Source organism: Oncorhynchus nerka, linkage group LG15 (genome assembly GCF_034236695.1).
Source record: "Oncorhynchus nerka isolate Pitt River linkage group LG15, Oner_Uvic_2.0, whole genome shotgun sequence".
Classification (NCBI taxonomy): Eukaryota; Metazoa; Chordata; class Actinopteri; order Salmoniformes; family Salmonidae; genus Oncorhynchus; species Oncorhynchus nerka.
In genome coordinates, this window is record NC_088410.1 from 95,917,675 (window position 1) to 95,934,760 (window position 17,086).

The following is a 17,086-nucleotide window of genomic DNA, read 5'->3' on the forward strand; positions in this document are numbered from 1 at the left end:
GTGAGAGAGGAGATGGACAGGTGAGAGGAGATGGACAGGTGAGAGGGGAGATGGACAGGTGAAAGGGGAGATGGACAGGAGGGAGAGGAGATGGACAGGTGAGAGGAGATGGACAGGTGAAAGGGGAGATGGACAGGTGAGAGGGGAGATGGACAGGTGAGAGGAGATGGACAGGTGAAAGGGAGATGGACAGGTGAAAGGGGATGGACAGGTGAGAGGGGAGATGGACAGGTGAAAGGGGAGATGGACAGGTGAAAGGGGAGATGGACAGGTGAAAGGGGAGATGGACAGGTATAAGGGGAGATGGACAGGTGGGAGAGGAGATGGACAGGAGGGAGAGGAGATGGACAGGTGAAAGGAGATGGACAGGTGAGAGAGGAGATGGACAGGAGGGAGAGGAGATGGACAGGTGAGAGAGGAGATGGACAGGTGAGAGAAGAGATGGACAGGTGAGAGGGGAGATGGACAGGTGAAAGGGGAGATGGACAGGTGAAAGGAAAGGGGAGATGGACAGGTAAAAGGGGAGATGGACAGGTGGGAGAGGAGATGGACAGGAGGGAGAGGAGATGGACAGGTGAAAGGGGAGAGGACAGAGATGGAGGTGAAAGGGAGATGGACAGGTGAAAGGAGATGGACAGGTGAAAGGAGAGGAGATGGACAGGTGAAAGGGAGAGGAGGTGAAAGGGGAGATGGACAGGTGAAAGGGGAGATGGACAGGTGAAAGGGGAGATGGACAGGTGAGGGGAGATGGACAGGTGAAAGGGGAGATGGACAGGTGAGGAGGGGAGATGGACAGGAGGGAAAGGAGATGGACAGGTGAGAGGGGAGATGGACAGGTGAAAGGGGAGATGGACAGGTGAAAGGGGAGATGGACAGGAGGGAGAGGAGATGGACAGGTGAAGAGGAGATGGACAGGATGGACAGGTGGGAGGGGAGATGGACAGGTGAAAGGGAGATGGACAGGTGAGAAGGAGATGGACAGGTGAAAGGAGATGGACAGGTGAGAGAGGAGATGGACAGGTGAGAGAGGAGATGGACAGGAGGGAGAGGAGATGGACAGGTGAAAGAGGAGATGGACAGGTGAAAGGAAGATGGAGGTGAGGTGAGATGGACTGGTGAAAGGTGAGATGGACAGGTGAGAGAGGAGATGGACAGGTGAGAGAGGAGATGGACAGGTGAGAGAGGAGAGACAGGGAGATGGACAGGTGAAAGGGGAGATGGACAGGTGAAAGGGGAGATGGACAGGTGAGAGAGGAGATGGACAGGAGAGGACAGGAGGAGATGGACAGGTGAAAGGGAGATGGACAGGTGAAAGGGGAGATGGACAGGTGAAAGGGGAGATGGACAGGAGGGAGAGAGATGGAGATGGAGAGGTGATGGACAGGTGAAAGGGAGATGGACAGGTGAAAGGAGATGGACAGGTGAAAGGAGATGGACAGGTGAAAGGGGAGATGAAAGACAGGTGAAAGGGAGATGGACAGGTGACAGGTGAAAGGGGAGATGGACAGGTGGGAGAGGAGATGGACAGGAGGGAGAGAGATGGACAGGTGAAAGGGGAGATGGACAGGTGAAAGGGGAGATGGACAGGTGAGATGGACAGGTGAGGAGAGGAGATGGACAGGTGAGAGAGGAGATGGACAGGAGGGAGAGGAGATGGACAGGTGAGGGAGGGGAGATGGACAGGTGAAAGGGGAGATGGACAGGTGAGAGAGGAGATGGACAGGTGAAAGGGGAGATGGACAGGTGAGAGAGGGAGATGGACAGGTGAGAGGGAGATGGACAGGAGGAGAGGAGATGGACAGGTGAAAGGGGAGATGGACAGGTGAAAGGGAGATGGACAGGTGAAAGGAGATGGACAGGTGAGAGAGGAGATGGACAGGTGACAGGTGAGAGAGAGATGGACAGGTGAGAGAGATGGACAGGTGAAAGGGAAATGGACAGGTGAAAGGAGATGGACAGGTGAAAGGGGAGATGGACAGGTGAGAGAGGAGATGGACAGGTGAGAGAGGAGATGGACAGGTGAAGGGAGATGGACAGGTGAAAGGGGAGATGGACAGGTGAAAGGGGAGATGGACAGGAGGGAGAGGAGATGGACAGGTGAAAGGGTGATGGACAGGAGGAGAGGAGATGGACAGGTGAAAGGGGAGATGGACAGGTGAAAGGGGAGATGGACAGGAGGGAGAGGAGATGGACAGGTGGGAGAGGAGATGGACAGGTGGAAGAGGAGATGGACAGGTGAAAGGGGAGATGGACAGGTGAAAGGGGAGATGGACAGGAGGGAGAGGAGATGGACAGGTGAGAGAGGAGATGGACAGGCAGGAGAGGAGATGGACAGGTGAGAGAGGAGATGGACAGGTGAGAGAGGATATGGACAGAGAGAGAGGAGATGGACAGGTGAGAGAGGAGATGGACAGGTGAGAGGAGATGGACAGGTGAGAGGGGAGATGGACAGGTGAAAGGGGAGATGGACAGGAGGGAGAGGAGATGGACAGGTGAGAGGAGATGGACAGGTGAGAGAGGAGATGGACAGGTGAAAGGGGAGATAGACAGGTGAAAGGGGAGATGGACAGGTGAGAGGAGATGGACAGGTGAGAGAGGAGATGGACAGGTGAGAGAGGAGATGGACAGGTGAGAGAGGAGATGGACAGGTGAAAGGGGAAATGGACAGGTGAAAGGGGAGATGGACAGGTGAAAGGGGAGATGGACAGGTGAGAGAGGAGATGGACAGGTGAGAGAGGAGATGGACAGGTGAAAGGGGAGATGGACAGGTGAAAGGGGAGATGGACAGGAGGGAGAGGAGATGGACAGGTGAAAGGGGTGATGGACAGGAGGGAGAGGAGATGGACAGGTGAAAGGGGAGATGGACAGGTAAAAGGGGAGATGGACAGGAGGGAGAGGAGATGGACAGGTGGGAGAGGAGATGGACAGGTGGAAGAGGAGATGGACAGGTGAAAGGGGAGATGGACAGGTGAAAGGGGAGATGGACAGGAGGGAGAGGAGATGGACAGGTGAGAGAGGAGATGGACAGGTGAAAGGGGAGATGGACAGGAGGGAGAGGAGATGGACAGGTGAGAGAGGAGATGGACAGGTGAGAGAGGAGATGGACAGGTGAGAGAGGAGATGGACAGGTGAGAGAGGAGATGGACAGGTGAGAGGAGATGGACAGGTGAGAGGGGAGATGGACAGGTGAGAGGGGAGATGGACAGGTGAAAGGGGAGATGGACAGGTGAAAGGGGAGATGGACAGGTGAGAGGGGAGATGGACAGGTGAAAGGGGAGATGGACAGGTGAGAGGGGAGATGGACAGGTGAAAGGGGAGATGGACAGGTGAGAGGGGAGATGGACAGGTGAAAGGGGAGATGGAGAGGTGAAAGGGGAGATGGACAGGAGGGAGAGAGGAGATGGACAGGTAAAAGGGGAGATGGACAGGAAGGAGAGGAGATGGACAGGTGAGAGAGGAGATGGACAGGTGAGAGAGGAGATGGACAGGTGAGAGAGGAGATGGACAGGTGAAAGGGGAGATGGACAGGTGAGAGGAGATGGACAGGTGAGAGAGGAGATGGACAGGTGAAAGGGGAGATGGACAGGTGAAAGGGGAGATGGACAGGTGAAAGGGGAGATGGACAGGTAAAAGGGAGATGGACAGGAGGGAGAGGAGATGGACAGGTGAAAGGGGTGATGGACAGGAGGGAGAGGAGATGGACAGGTGGTAGAGGAGATGGACAGGAGGAAGAGGAGATGGACAGGTGAAAGGGGAGATGGACAGGTGAAAGGGGAGATGGACAGGTGAGAGAGGAGATGGACAGGTGAAAGGGGAGATAGACAGGTGAAAGGGGAGATGGACAGGTGAGAGGAGATGGTCAGGTGAGAGAGGAGATGGACAGGTAAAAGGGAGATGGACAGGTGAAAGGGAAGATGGACAGGTGAAAGGCGAGATGGACTGGTGAAAGGTGAGATGGACAGGTGAGAGAGGAGATGGACAGGTGAGAGAGGAGATGGACAGGTGAGAGAGGAGATGGACAGGTGAAAGGGGAAATGGACAGGTGAAAGGGGAGATGGACAGGTGAAAGGGGAGATGGACAGGTGAGAGAGGAGATGGACAGGTGAGAGAGGAGATGGACAGGTGAAAGGGGAGATGGACAGGTGAAAGGGGAGATGGACAGGTGAAAGGGGAGATGGACAGGAGGGAGAGGAGATGGACAGGTGAAAGGGGTGATGGACAGGAGGGAGAGGAGATGGACAGGTGAAAGGGGAGATGGACAGGTAAAAGGGGAGATGGACAGGAGGGAGAGGAGATGGACAGGTGGGAGAGGAGATGGACAGGTGGAAGAGGAGATGGACAGGTGAAAGGGGAGATGGACAGGTGAAAGGGGAGATGGACAGGAGGGAGAGGAGATGGACAGGTGAGAGAGGAGATGGACAGGCAGGAGAGGAGATGGACAGGTGAGAGAGGAGATGGACAGGTGAGAGAGGATATGGACCGGTGAGAGAGGAGATGGACAGGTGAGAGATGGACAGGTGAGAGAGGAGATGGACAGGTGAGAGGAGATGGACAGGTGAGAGGGGAGATGGACAGGTGAAAGGGGAGATGGACAGGAGGGAGAGGAGATGGACAGGTGAGAGGAGATGGACAGGTGAAAGGGGAGATGGACAGGTGAAAGGGGAGATGGACAGGTGAGAGGGGAGATGGACAGGTGAAAGGGGAGATGGACAGGTGAAAGGGGAGATGGACAGGTGAGAGGGGAGATGGACAGGTGAAAGGGGAGATGGACAGGTGAAAGGGGAGATGGACAGGTGAAAGGGGAGATGGACAGGTATAAGGGGAGATGGACAGGTGGGAGAGGAGATGGACAGGAGGGAGAGGAGATGGACAGGTGAAAGGGGAGATGGACAGGTGAGAGAGGAGATGGACAGGAGGGAGAGGAGATGGACAGGTGAGAGAGGAGATGGACAGGTGAGAGAAGAGATGGACAGGTGAGAGGGGAGATGGACAGGTGAAAGGGGAGATGGACAGGTGAAAGGGAAAGGGGAGATGGACAGGTAAAAGGGGAGATGGACAGGTGGGAGAGGAGATGGACAGGAGGGAGAGGAGATGGACAGGTGAGAGAGGAGATGGACAGGTGAGAGAGGAGATGGACAGGTGAAAGGGGAAATGGACAGGTGAAAGGGGAGATGGACAGGTGAAAGGGGAGATGGACAGGTGAGAGAGGAGATGGACAGGTGAGAGAGGAGATGGACAGGTGAAAGGGGAGATGGACAGGTGAAAGGGGAGATGGACAGGAGGGAGAGGAGATGGACAGGTGAAAGGGGTGATGGACAGGAGGGAGAGGAGATGGACAGGTGAAAGGGGAGATGGACAGGTAAAAGGGGAGATGGACAGGAGGGAGAGGAGATGGACAGGTGGGAGAGGAGATGGACAGGTGGAAGAGGAGATGGACAGGTGAAAGGGGAGATGGACAGGTGAAAGGGGAGATGGACAGGAGGGAGAGGAGATGGACAGGTGAGAGAGGAGATGGACAGGTGAAAGGGGAGATGGACAGGAGGGAGAGGAGATGGACAGGTGAGAGAGGAGATGGACAGGTGAGAGAGGAGATGGACAGGTGAGAGAGGAGATGGACAGGTGAGAGAGGAGATGGACAGGTGAGAGAGGAGATGGACAGGTGAGAGGAGATGGACAGGTGAGAGGGGAGATGGACAGGTGAGAGGGGAGATGGACAGGTGAAAGGGGAGATGGACAGGTGAAAGGGGAGATGGACAGGTGAGAGGGGAGATGGACAGGTGAAAGGGGAGATGGACAGGTGAGAGGGGAGATGGACAGGTGAAAGGGGAGATGGACAGGTGAGAGGGGAGATGGACAGGTGAAAGGGGAGATGGAGAGGTGAAAGGGGAGATGGACAGGAGGGAGAGGAGATGGACAGGTAAAAGGGGAGATGGACAGGAAGGAGAGGAGATGGACAGGTGAGAGAGGAGATGGACAGGTGAGAGAGGAGATGGACAGGTGAGAGAGGAGATGGACAGGTGAAAGGGGAGATGGACAGGTGAGAGGAGATGGACAGGTGAGAGAGGAGATGGACAGGTGAAAGGGGAGATGGACAGGTGAAAGGGGAGATGGACAGGTGAAAGGGGAGATGGACAGGTAAAAGGGGAGATGGACAGGAGGGAGAGGAGATGGACAGGTGAAAGGGGTGATGGACAGGAGGGAGAGGAGATGGACAGGTGGTAGAGGAGATGGACAGGAGGAAGAGGAGATGGACAGGTGAAAGGGGAGATGGACAGGTGAAAGGGGAGATGGACAGGTGAGAGAGGAGATGGACAGGTGAAAGGGGAGATAGACAGGTGAAAGGGGAGATGGACAGGTGAGAGGAGATGGTCAGGTGAGAGAGGAGATGGACAGGTAAAAGGGGAGATGGACAGGTGAAAGGGAAGATGGACAGGTGAAAGGCGAGATGGACTGGTGAAAGGTGAGATGGACAGGTGAGAGAGGAGATGGACAGGTGAGAGAGGAGATGGACAGGTGAGAGAGGAGATGGACAGGTGAAAGGGGAAATGGACAGGTGAAAGGGGAGATGGACAGGTGAAAGGGGAGATGGACAGGTGAGAGAGGAGATGGACAGGTGAGAGAGGAGATGGACAGGTGAAAGGGGAGATGGACAGGTGAAAGGGGAGATGGACAGGTGAAAGGGGAGATGGACAGGAGGGAGAGGAGATGGACAGGTGAAAGGGGTGATGGACAGGAGGGAGAGGAGATGGACAGGTGAAAGGGGAGATGGACAGGTAAAAGGGGAGATGGACAGGAGGGAGAGGAGATGGACAGGTGGGAGAGGAGATGGACAGGTGGAAGAGGAGATGGACAGGTGAAAGGGGAGATGGACAGGTGAAAGGGGAGATGGACAGGAGGGAGAGGAGATGGACAGGTGAGAGAGGAGATGGACAGGCAGGAGAGGAGATGGACAGGTGAGAGAGGAGATGGACAGGTGAGAGAGGATATGGACCGGTGAGAGAGGGAGATGGACAGGTGAGAGATGGACAGGTGAGAGAGGAGATGGACAGGTGAGAGGAGATGGACAGGTGAGAGGGGAGATGGACAGGTGAAAGGGGAGATGGACAGGAGGGAGAGGAGATGGACAGGTGAGAGGAGATGGACAGGTGAAAGGGGAGATGGACAGGTGAGAGGGGAGATGGACAGGTGAGAGGGGAGATGGACAGGTGAAAGGGGAGATGGACAGGTGAAAGGGGAGATGGACAGGTGAGAGGGGAGATGGACAGGTGAAAGGGGAGATGGACAGGTGAAAGGGGAGATGGACAGGTGAAAGGGGAGATGGACAGGTATAAGGGGAGATGGACAGGTGGGAGAGGAGATGGACAGGAGGGAGAGGAGATGGACAGGTGAAAGGGGAGATGGACAGGTGAGAGAGGAGATGGACAGGAGGGAGAGGAGATGGACAGGTGAGAGAGGAGATGGACAGGTGAGAGAAGAGATGGACAGGTGAGAGGGGAGATGGACAGGTGAAAGGGGAGATGGACAGGTGAAAGGGAAAGGGGAGATGGACAGGTAAAAGGGGAGATGGACAGGTGGGAGAGGAGATGGACAGGAGGGAGAGGAGATGGACAGGTGAAAGGGGAGATGGACAGGTGAGAGAGGAGATGGACAGGTGAAAGGGGAGATGGACAGGTGAAAGGGGAGATGGACAGGAGGGAGAGGAGATGGACAGGTGAAAGGGGAGATGGACAGGTGAAAGGGGAGATGGACAGGTGAAAGGGGAGATGGACAGGTGAGAGGGGAGATGGACAGGTGAAAGGGGAGATGGACAGGTGAGAGGGGAGATGGACAGGTGAAAGGGGAGATGGACAGGTGGGAGAGGAGATGGACAGGAGGGAGAGGAGATGGACAGGTGAAAGGGGAGATGGACAGGTGAAAGGGGAGATGGACAGGTGAAAGGGGTGATGGACAGGAGGGAGAGGAGATGGACAGGTGAGAGAGGAGATGGACAGGAGGGAGAGGAGATGGACAGGAGGGAGGGGAGATGGACAGGTGAAAGGGGAGATGGACAGGTGAGAGAGGAGATGGACAGGTGAAAGGGGAGATGGACAGGTGAGAGAGGAGATGGACAGGTGAGAGAGGAGATGGACAGGAGGGAGAGGAGATGGACAGGTGAAAGGGGAGATGGACAGGTGGGAGGGGAGATGGACAGGTGGGAGGGGAGATGGACAGGTGAAAGGGGAGATGGACAGGTGAAAGGGGAGATGGACAGGAGGGAGAGGAGATGGACAGGTGAGAGGGGAGATGGACAGGTGGGAGGGGAGATGGACAGGTGAAAGGGGAGATGGACAGGAGGGAGAGGAGATGGACAGGTGGAAGGGGGGATGGACAGGTGAGAGAGGAGAGGTGGACAGGAGGGAGAGGAGATGGACAAGTGAGAGAGGAGATGGACAGGAGGGAGGAGGAGAAGAGAACATGTCCACGTAGGAGAGATGATTAGCCCTGTGCCATCAATTGCTGTCGGACTATGAGAGAACACATAGTCCATTGTTATATTGTCCGAAAAGGTTTTGCATGTCAGCAATCACATTTTCAAGTTTGTAACTTTCAAAATACAGAAATCTGAATACTTGACTGCTGACATTGAAAACCAGTTTGGGACTATATCAACAATGGACTAACGAAACGAATACCAAAATATAGTTTTTGGGTGGAGGGAGTTTTCCTGAATGCTACCAACATTCAGTAGTAGCCTTCAATACACAATAAATGATATATACTGTATATTATAAACTGCGTGGTTTGAACCCTGAATGCTGATTGGCTGACACCCGTGGTATATCAGACCGTACACCACGGGTATGACAAAACATTTGTTTATGTTGGTAACCAGTTTATAATAGCAATAAGGCACCTCTGGGGTTTGTGGTATATGACCAATATACCACGTCTAAGGGCTGTATCTGTAGTACATAAGAACAGCCCTTAGCCGTGGTATATTGGCCATACACCACACCCTTACCACACCCTTATTGCTTAAATAGACTATGACATGCAGTCAATCCTATAGCAAATGGGGATTATATGCATTATGAGCAATTTCATGGGTGAGTACTCTTATCCTCATGGTAGTAGGTTCCTCATACTGCTTTGACAGTATTGCAGTAGGCTATTTGGCTAAAATTCTAGAGTCATTTGTGAATAGGCAACTGCAATCTTTTTTAACTGTTAACAATATTCTTTCTAGTAATCAATCTGGCTTCGGACCTAAACACAGTACTATTACGGCCACTGTACGTGTTGTAAATGATATTACTAATGCCCTAGATAATAGAAAGTACTGTGCCGCCTTGTTCATAGATGTATCTAAAGCATTTGACACTGTAGACCAAGCGATACTTTTGGGTAATCTGACGTCAATAGGACTGGGACTGGATGCCTGTCGTTGGTTTCATGACTAATCTAAAGGATAGAAGTCAGGCTGTTAGAGTAGACGGCATCCAGTCGGAGCCATTGGAGTTGGTTAAAGGGGGTTCCACAAGGTTCTATACTTGGTCCATTACTGTTCACTCTCTACATAAACAATATCGCTGATGAGATAAGAAAGTGTCAAATTCATTTATATGCTGATGACACTGTCATGTACTCTATCGCTTCAACGGCTGAACAAGCATTATCACTATTGGAGACAGATTTTAAGATATTACAAGGGTCTTTTATACAGCTGAAACGTGTTCTTAAATGCAAAGAAAACACATTTTATGATTTTTAATAGGTTCAAAAAGTTGTTTGAAAATACACTTGAACTTACGAGCTTAGATGGTTCTCTAATTAATCAGGTCTCTGCATATAAATACTTAGGGATATGGTTGGATGATGAACTGTCTTTTAATAAAATGCATATTGACCAACTTTATAAATGGCTAAAAATCAAGCTAAGCTTCCTCTATAGAAACAGAACATGTTTTGTCCTCTACAAATAGAAGACAAACTGTGCAAGCTACTTTTATGTCTGTTATAGATTATGGGGATATTATTTACATGCATGCTTCGGCATCAACACTTAAATCGCTGGATGCTACTTATCATTGTGCACTTGGGTTTATTACGGGTGCTAGCTACAGAACTCACCACTCAGGTTTATTACGGGTGCTAGCTACAGAACTCACCACTCAGGTTTATTACGTGTGCTGGCTACAGAACTCACCACTGTGTTTTATATCATAATGTGGGTTTGGACTTCGTTGTCCGCGAGACGAGAACAAAATGCTTTTTTCCCGTGTTTGTCTATGAAGCACTTCTGAATAAAGCTACCTTCTTATTTACCATCACTCATCAATATTAGAATTATAAATCCTAAAACCAGGTCTCAAGCATGGATTACACTTGAGGCCCATGCGGTTTCCACAGAGTTGGGTATGGCTGCCTTTTCCTGTTACGCTCCTTGCCTATGGAATTAGCCTGCAGACTAAACTTAAACTTGAGTCTCTTGTCCCCCTGTTGCTCATTTTAAACATTTATTGGATTATTTGTATTTTTGTATTGCTTGTAACTGTTTCTGGTAATGCAAGTTCTTGTGCTGTTAGTAGAATAACCTGTTAGTAGAATAACCTGTTAGGGGAATAACCTGTTGGGGGAATAACCTGTTAGTAGAATAACGTGTTAGTAGAATAACCTGTTAGGGGAATAACCTGTTAGTAGAATAACGTGTTAGTAGAATAACCTGTTAGGGGAATAACCTGTTAGGAGAATAACCTGTTAGTAGAATAACGTGTTAGTAGAATAACCTGTTAGGGGAATAACCTGTTAGTAGAATAACCTGTTAGTAGAATAACCTGTTAGGGGAATAACCTGTTGGTAGAATAACCTGTTAGGGGAATAACCTGTTGGTAGAATAACCTGTTAGTAGAATAACCTGTTAGTAGAATAACCTGTTGGTAGAATAACCTGTTAGGGGAATAACCTGTTGTTAGAATAACATGTTGGTAGAATAACCTGTTAGTAGAATAACCTGTCAGGGGAATAACCTGTTAGGGGAATAACCTGTTAGTAGAATAACCTGTTAGGGGAATAACTTGTTAGGGGAATAACCTGTTAGGGGAATAATCTGTTAGGGGAATAACCTGTTAGTAGAATAACCTGATAGTGGAATAATCTGTTAGTAGAATAACCGGTTAGTAGAATAACCTGTTAGTAGAATAACCTGTTAGGGGAATAACCTGTTAGGGGAATAACCTGTTAGTGGAATAACCTGTTAGGGGAATAAGCTGTTAGGGGAATAACCTGTTAGGGGAATAACCTGTTAGTAGAATAACCTGTTAGTAGAATAACCTGTTAGGGGAATAACCTGTTGGTAGAATAACCTGTTAGGGGAATAACCTGTTAGGGGAATAACCTGTTAGTAGAATAACCTGTTGGTAGAATAACCTGTTAGTAGAATAACCTGTTAGTAGAATAACCTGTTAGTAGAATAACCTGTTAGGGGAATAACCTGTTAGTAGAATAACCTGTTAGGGGAATAACCTGTTAGTAGAATAACCTGTTAGTAGAATAACCTGTTAGGGGAATAACCTGTTAGTAGAATAACCTGTTAGTAGAATAACCTGTTAGTAGAATAACCTGTTAGTAGAATAACCTGTTAGGGGAATAACCTGTTAGTAGAATAACCTGTTAGTAGAATAACCTGTTAGGGGAATAACCTGTTAGTAGAATAACCTGTTAGTAGAATAACCTGTTAGGGGAATAACCTGTTAGTAGAATAACCTGTTAGTAGAATAACCTGTTAGGGGAATAACCTGTGTGTAAATGTAATCTGTTGCTGTATTTTTGTGTGTTATCTGTGATGGTTTTGTTTGTCTTGTGTAGTTCCTTAATCATTGTACCTAACCTGTATGTGTAAACATGTATACACAGGGCCCAGATGTAAAAGAGACCTTGGTCTCAGTCTGTGTTCCTTGTTGAAATAAAGATATACTAAATAATAATAAACATAATTGACTATAGGCTGTACAGTATATGCCTGCCAACCCCAACTAACTAACGGACTGTTTCTGCCTCATCTTTCCATGGATGGGTTATTTCAATGTTCGTCTACATTCCATTCCATTCTAATCAGAAGTATTGATCAGGATTCAGAATGAGATATATTGTTTTGGTCCCATTCCCTTAGTTGTTTGTGGGTGGGTAAGGAAGGCTTTTTTTCTGCCTTGTGTAGGTCTGCAGCCAGACACCTCATTTAGCTCATGTCAGCACTATTACAATCATCCTCTCTCTGACACTGTTCAGACCATAGACCGGGGTGAATACACAACCACACACTCTCGCTCTCTCTCTTCCCTACCGCCTCAGCGCCACCACCCCATGTTTTCTACCACTGATGAGTGTTACTTACAAAAAATACAAAAATACTCTCGTGAATTCGATGCAAGAATCCGTGGTTTAAAAGAACATAATAGGCGAGAGTCAGTCGGAGAATAGCGGGGTTCGGAGCTTTAAGTATTTTCCAACCGACTTTGTCACCCTATTTAAAACACGTGCCTTCCAATCCCCGCTCTTCTCCGATTCGGGCATCAAATTCATTGATCAGGGAAGGGAAACTGTTTATATCGACATCCTCAGAGATTCCCTCTGCCTTTTTACCCCTAATTTGTTGGTTTTGGACTTACATTTTCTTCCTGATTATTAAGCATGATGATCTCTTAAATCGTGTTTCATCTCATCCTACTCAAGCGGGGAGTTTATGATGACTGCATTGTTGTGTTTAGTGCTGTTCTAGAGACAGGAGAGGAGGGATGCAAAGGCGCTGTAGTTGCCTGACCGACACGCCGCTCACTGTTTTCTCTCCGGTCCGGGACAACACAGTCTCCAGGTGGGATTTACTAGAGCGGATGGGAAGGAACGAAGCGTGTTGTATGGGCAGACCATTTACAGCATCTCCCCCAAAAAATCAGCGTTGGTTGTATTATATTTGAATATGATTGAACCATATCATTGAACTGCTCCTGGACCATCTTAACTTCATTCAGTCCTTGCTGTGTTTTGGCTGGGAGTTGTTTTTGCAAGCCTGGAAGAGAGAACGAGACCAATCGGTATTGAAATCTATTCATGCGCGTAAATTGGGACTCTTTTGGACATACTGTATGTTTGCGTTATCACATGGACCGTTTTGAAGGGAAATTGAGCGCAAAATAGACGACTTCGTTGTGACGAATGTATTGGTAGCCTAGATGGTAGACGGTGTTATTTTGTTGGGGAGCTCAGTGACGCAACATTTCATGTTGCCTGGACGAGGAAGAACATAGAAACCCATGCGTAGCACGGCGCGAACTCACAGTCAGTACCTTCCTTCCTAGTGTTAGTAACATCCCCTGGTCTAGGCTACTATATACCCCTCCATTTCCCAATCCTTCACACTGATACCGTACCGCCTCGTCATGGATCTCAAAGCGGAGTCGGAAGAGATGGTGGACTCTTTCAAGCGACCCCCGGCGATTGAAGTTTTCGCCAGCAGGTCGACTCTCCATGGCATATCGCACATGTTCACTTATGAACGGATCTGCATCAAGCGGTGCCTGTGGATCTTGTTCTTCCTGGGTTCTCTCGGGTTCCTGGTCCTTGTGTGTGTGGACCGGGTCCAGTTCTACTTACAGTACCCCCATGTCACTAAATTGGATGAGATAGCAACACCGTTGATGATCTTCCCCGCAGTCACCTTCTGCAACCTCAACACGTTTCGCTTCGGCCGGGTGACACGCAACGACCTGTACCATGCCGGGGAGCTCCTCGCGTTGCTCAATGGAAGGTGTGTGTTTGTGATGTCATAATGTTGTTTTTCTAGTGTGTGTGTTTGTGATGTCATAATGTTGTCTGTCTGTGTATGTTTGTGATGTCATAATGTTATTTGTCTAGTGTGTATGTTTGTGATGTCATAATGTTATTTGTCTAGTGTGTGCGTTTGTGATGTCATAATGTTGTTTTTCTACTGTGTGTGTTTGTGATGTCATAATGTTGTCTGTCTGTGTATGTTTGTGATGTCATAATGTTATTTGTCTAGTGTGTATGTTTGTGATGTCATAATGTTATTTGTCTAGTGTGTGCGTTTGTGATGTCATAATGTTGTCTGTCTGTGTATGTTTGTGATGTCATAATGTTATTTGTCTAGTGTGTGTTTGTCTAGTGTGTATTCTATATGTCCATATGAGTCTACCTGAAATCACCTGTTAGATATATCTAAGTGTGAAAAGATCCCAGTTGTCAACGGTATGAGTTTCTAATCTACTCCGTAAATATATTCTCCCAGTAATTTTTCATTCTAAACTAGCAGACATATTAATCCACCTGAGTGTGTGCAGCTGTAGTCTACCATCTGCTCTTAATTATGGTCCATTTTATAATGTGACATATCATGGTTTAACATGAAAGCCTGGTGCATCATATTCATTGAATTCATGTACTGTTGCGCATGCTAGACCTCAGGACACTGAATTGCATGAGAACACAAAAGGATACTAACAAGACAAAACAAACAATATCCCTTCAATAGACGTTTGTGTTCAGTTATCTGAAAGTGAGTAGACTATAACACAGTGGAGCCACAACAATACCAGTTAACTGTTCAACTTATCCCGTTAGCCGTTCAACTTATCCCGTTAGCCGTTCAACTTATCCCGTTAGCTGTTCAACTTATCCCGGCATCGCCTCAATTTATCCCGTTAGCCGTTCAACTTATCCCGTTAGCTGTTCAACTTATCCCGGCATCGCCTCAATTTATCCCGTTAGCCGTTCAACTTATCCCGTTAGCTGTTCAACTTATCCCGGCATCGCCTCAATTTATCCGTTAGCCGTCAACTTATCCCGTTAGCTGTTCAACTTATCCCGGCATCGCCTCAATTTATCCCGTTAGCCGTTCAACTTATCCCGTTAGCTGTTCAATTTATCCCGGTATCACCTCAACTTATCCCGTTAGCCGTTCAACTTATCCCGTTAGCTGTTCAACTTATCCCGGCATCGCCTCAATTTATCCTTAGCAACTTATCCCGTTAGCTGTTCAACTTATCCCGGCATCGCCTCAATTTATCCCGTTAGCCGTTCAACTTATCCCGTTAGCTGTTCAACTTATCCCGGCATCGCCTCAATTTATCCCGTTAGCCGTTCAACTTATCCCGTTAGCTGTTCAATTTATCCCGGTATCACCTCAACTTATCCCGTTAGCCGTTCAACTTATCCCGTTAGCTGTTAAATTTATCCCGGTATCACCTCAACTTATCCCGTTAGCCGTTCAACTTATCCCGTTAGCTGTTCAATTTATCCCGTATCACCTCAACTTATCCCGTTAGCCGTTCAATTTAACATGTTGGCTGTTCTGTTAGCTGTTTAGCTTAACCAGTTAGCTGTTTAACTTAACCAGTTAGCTGTTCAACTTAACCAGTTAGCGCTCAACTAGTTAGCCATTCAATTTAACATGTTGGCTGTTCTGTTAGCTGTTTAGCTTAACCAGTTAGCTGTTCAACTTCACCAGTTAGCGCTCAACCAATTAGCTGTTTAACGTACCCAGATAGCTGTTCAACATAACATGTTTTTGGTCTCCCGAGTGGCGCAGCGGTCTAAGGCACTGCATCTAAGTGCTAGAGGCATCACTACAGACCCTGGTTCGATTTCTGGCTGTTTTACAACCGGCTGTGATTGGGAGTCCCATAGGGCGGCGCACAATTGGCCCAGCGTTGTCCAGGTTAGGGTTTGGCCGGGGTAGGCTGTCATTGTAAATAAGAATTTGTACTTAGCTGACTTGCCTAGTTAAATAAAATGTTAGCTGTTCAATTCAACCAGTTAGCGCTTAACCAATTAGCTGTTCAACTCAACCAGTTAGAGCTTAACCAATTAGCTGTTCAACTCAACCAGTTAGCGTTTAACCAGTTAGCTGTTCAACTCAACCAGTTAGCGCTTAACCAGTTAGCTGTTCAACTCAACCAGTTAGCGCTTAACCAGTTAGCTGTTCAACTCAACCAGTTAGCGCTTAACCAATTAGCTGTTCAACTCAACCAGTTAGCGCTTAACCAGTTAGCTGTTCAATGTTCAACTTAACTTCCTGGCAGTATCCTGCTTCTGTACACAAACAACATGGTGGACACATGCAAAACCTTTTAAAGCATGATGCTCTTTCACATTTACTGCAGCGTAGAATGTGTTTGGTTACAGTAACTCTCTATGATATAATGAATAAGAAGGTAGCCTAGCGGTTAAGAGTGTGTGAAAAATTTGTCAATTTGCCCTCATTGCAGCTGTAAGTCGCTCTGGATAAGAGCATCTGCTAAATTGCTAAACTGAAAATGTAAGTAAGGGCCTCCCAAGCGGCGCATTTACTAGCTGTGCCACTAGATATCTTGGTTCCAGTCCAGGCTCTGTCGCAGCCGGCCGGCTGTGTGTTTTGGGTCGTTGTCATGCTGGAAGACCCAGCCACGACCCATCTTCAATGCTCTTACTGAGGGATGGAGGTTGTTGGCCAAGATCTCTCGATACATGGCCCCAACCATCCTCCCCTCAATACGGTGCAGTCGTCCTGTCCCTTTGCAGAAAAGCATCCCCAAAGAATGATGTTTCCACCTCCATGCTTCACGGTTGGGATGGTCTTCTTCCTCCAAACACGGCGAGTGGAGTTTAGACCAAAAAGCTCTATTTTTTGTCTCATCAGACCACATGACCTTCTCCCATTCCTTCTCTGGATCATCCAGATGGTCATTGGCAAACTTCAGACGGGCCTGGACATGCGCTGGCTTGAGCAGGGGGACCTTGCGTGCGCTGCATGATTTTAAACCATGGCGGCGTAATGTGTTACTAATGGTTTTCTTTGAGACTGTGGTCTAAGCTCTCTTCAGGTCATTGACCAGGTCCTGCCGTGTAGTTCTGGGCTGATCCCTCACCTTCCTCATGATCATTGATGCCCCACGAGGTGAGATCTTGCATGGAGCCCCAGACCGAGGGTGATTGACCGTTATCTTGAACTTCTTCCATTTTCTAATAATTGCGCCAACAGTTGTTGCCTTCTCACCAAGCTGCTTGCCTATTGTCCTGTAGCCCATCCCAGCCTTGTGCAGTTCTAACATTTTAGCCC

General features: G+C 48.7%; 1 protein-coding gene across 1 annotated transcript in view; it reads left to right on the forward strand.

Annotated features, from left to right (window-relative positions):
* The first annotated feature begins 13,412 nt into the window (after positions 1-13,412).
* The window catches only part of asic1b (acid-sensing (proton-gated) ion channel 1b), a 543,240-nt gene continuing 539,566 nt past the window's right edge, over positions 13,413-17,086 (forward strand). The window contains exon 1 of the mRNA XM_065002076.1: positions 13,413-13,780. Coding sequence (XP_064858148.1) covers positions 13,413-13,780 — 368 coding nt within the window. The remainder of the gene's footprint in view (positions 13,781-17,086) is intronic.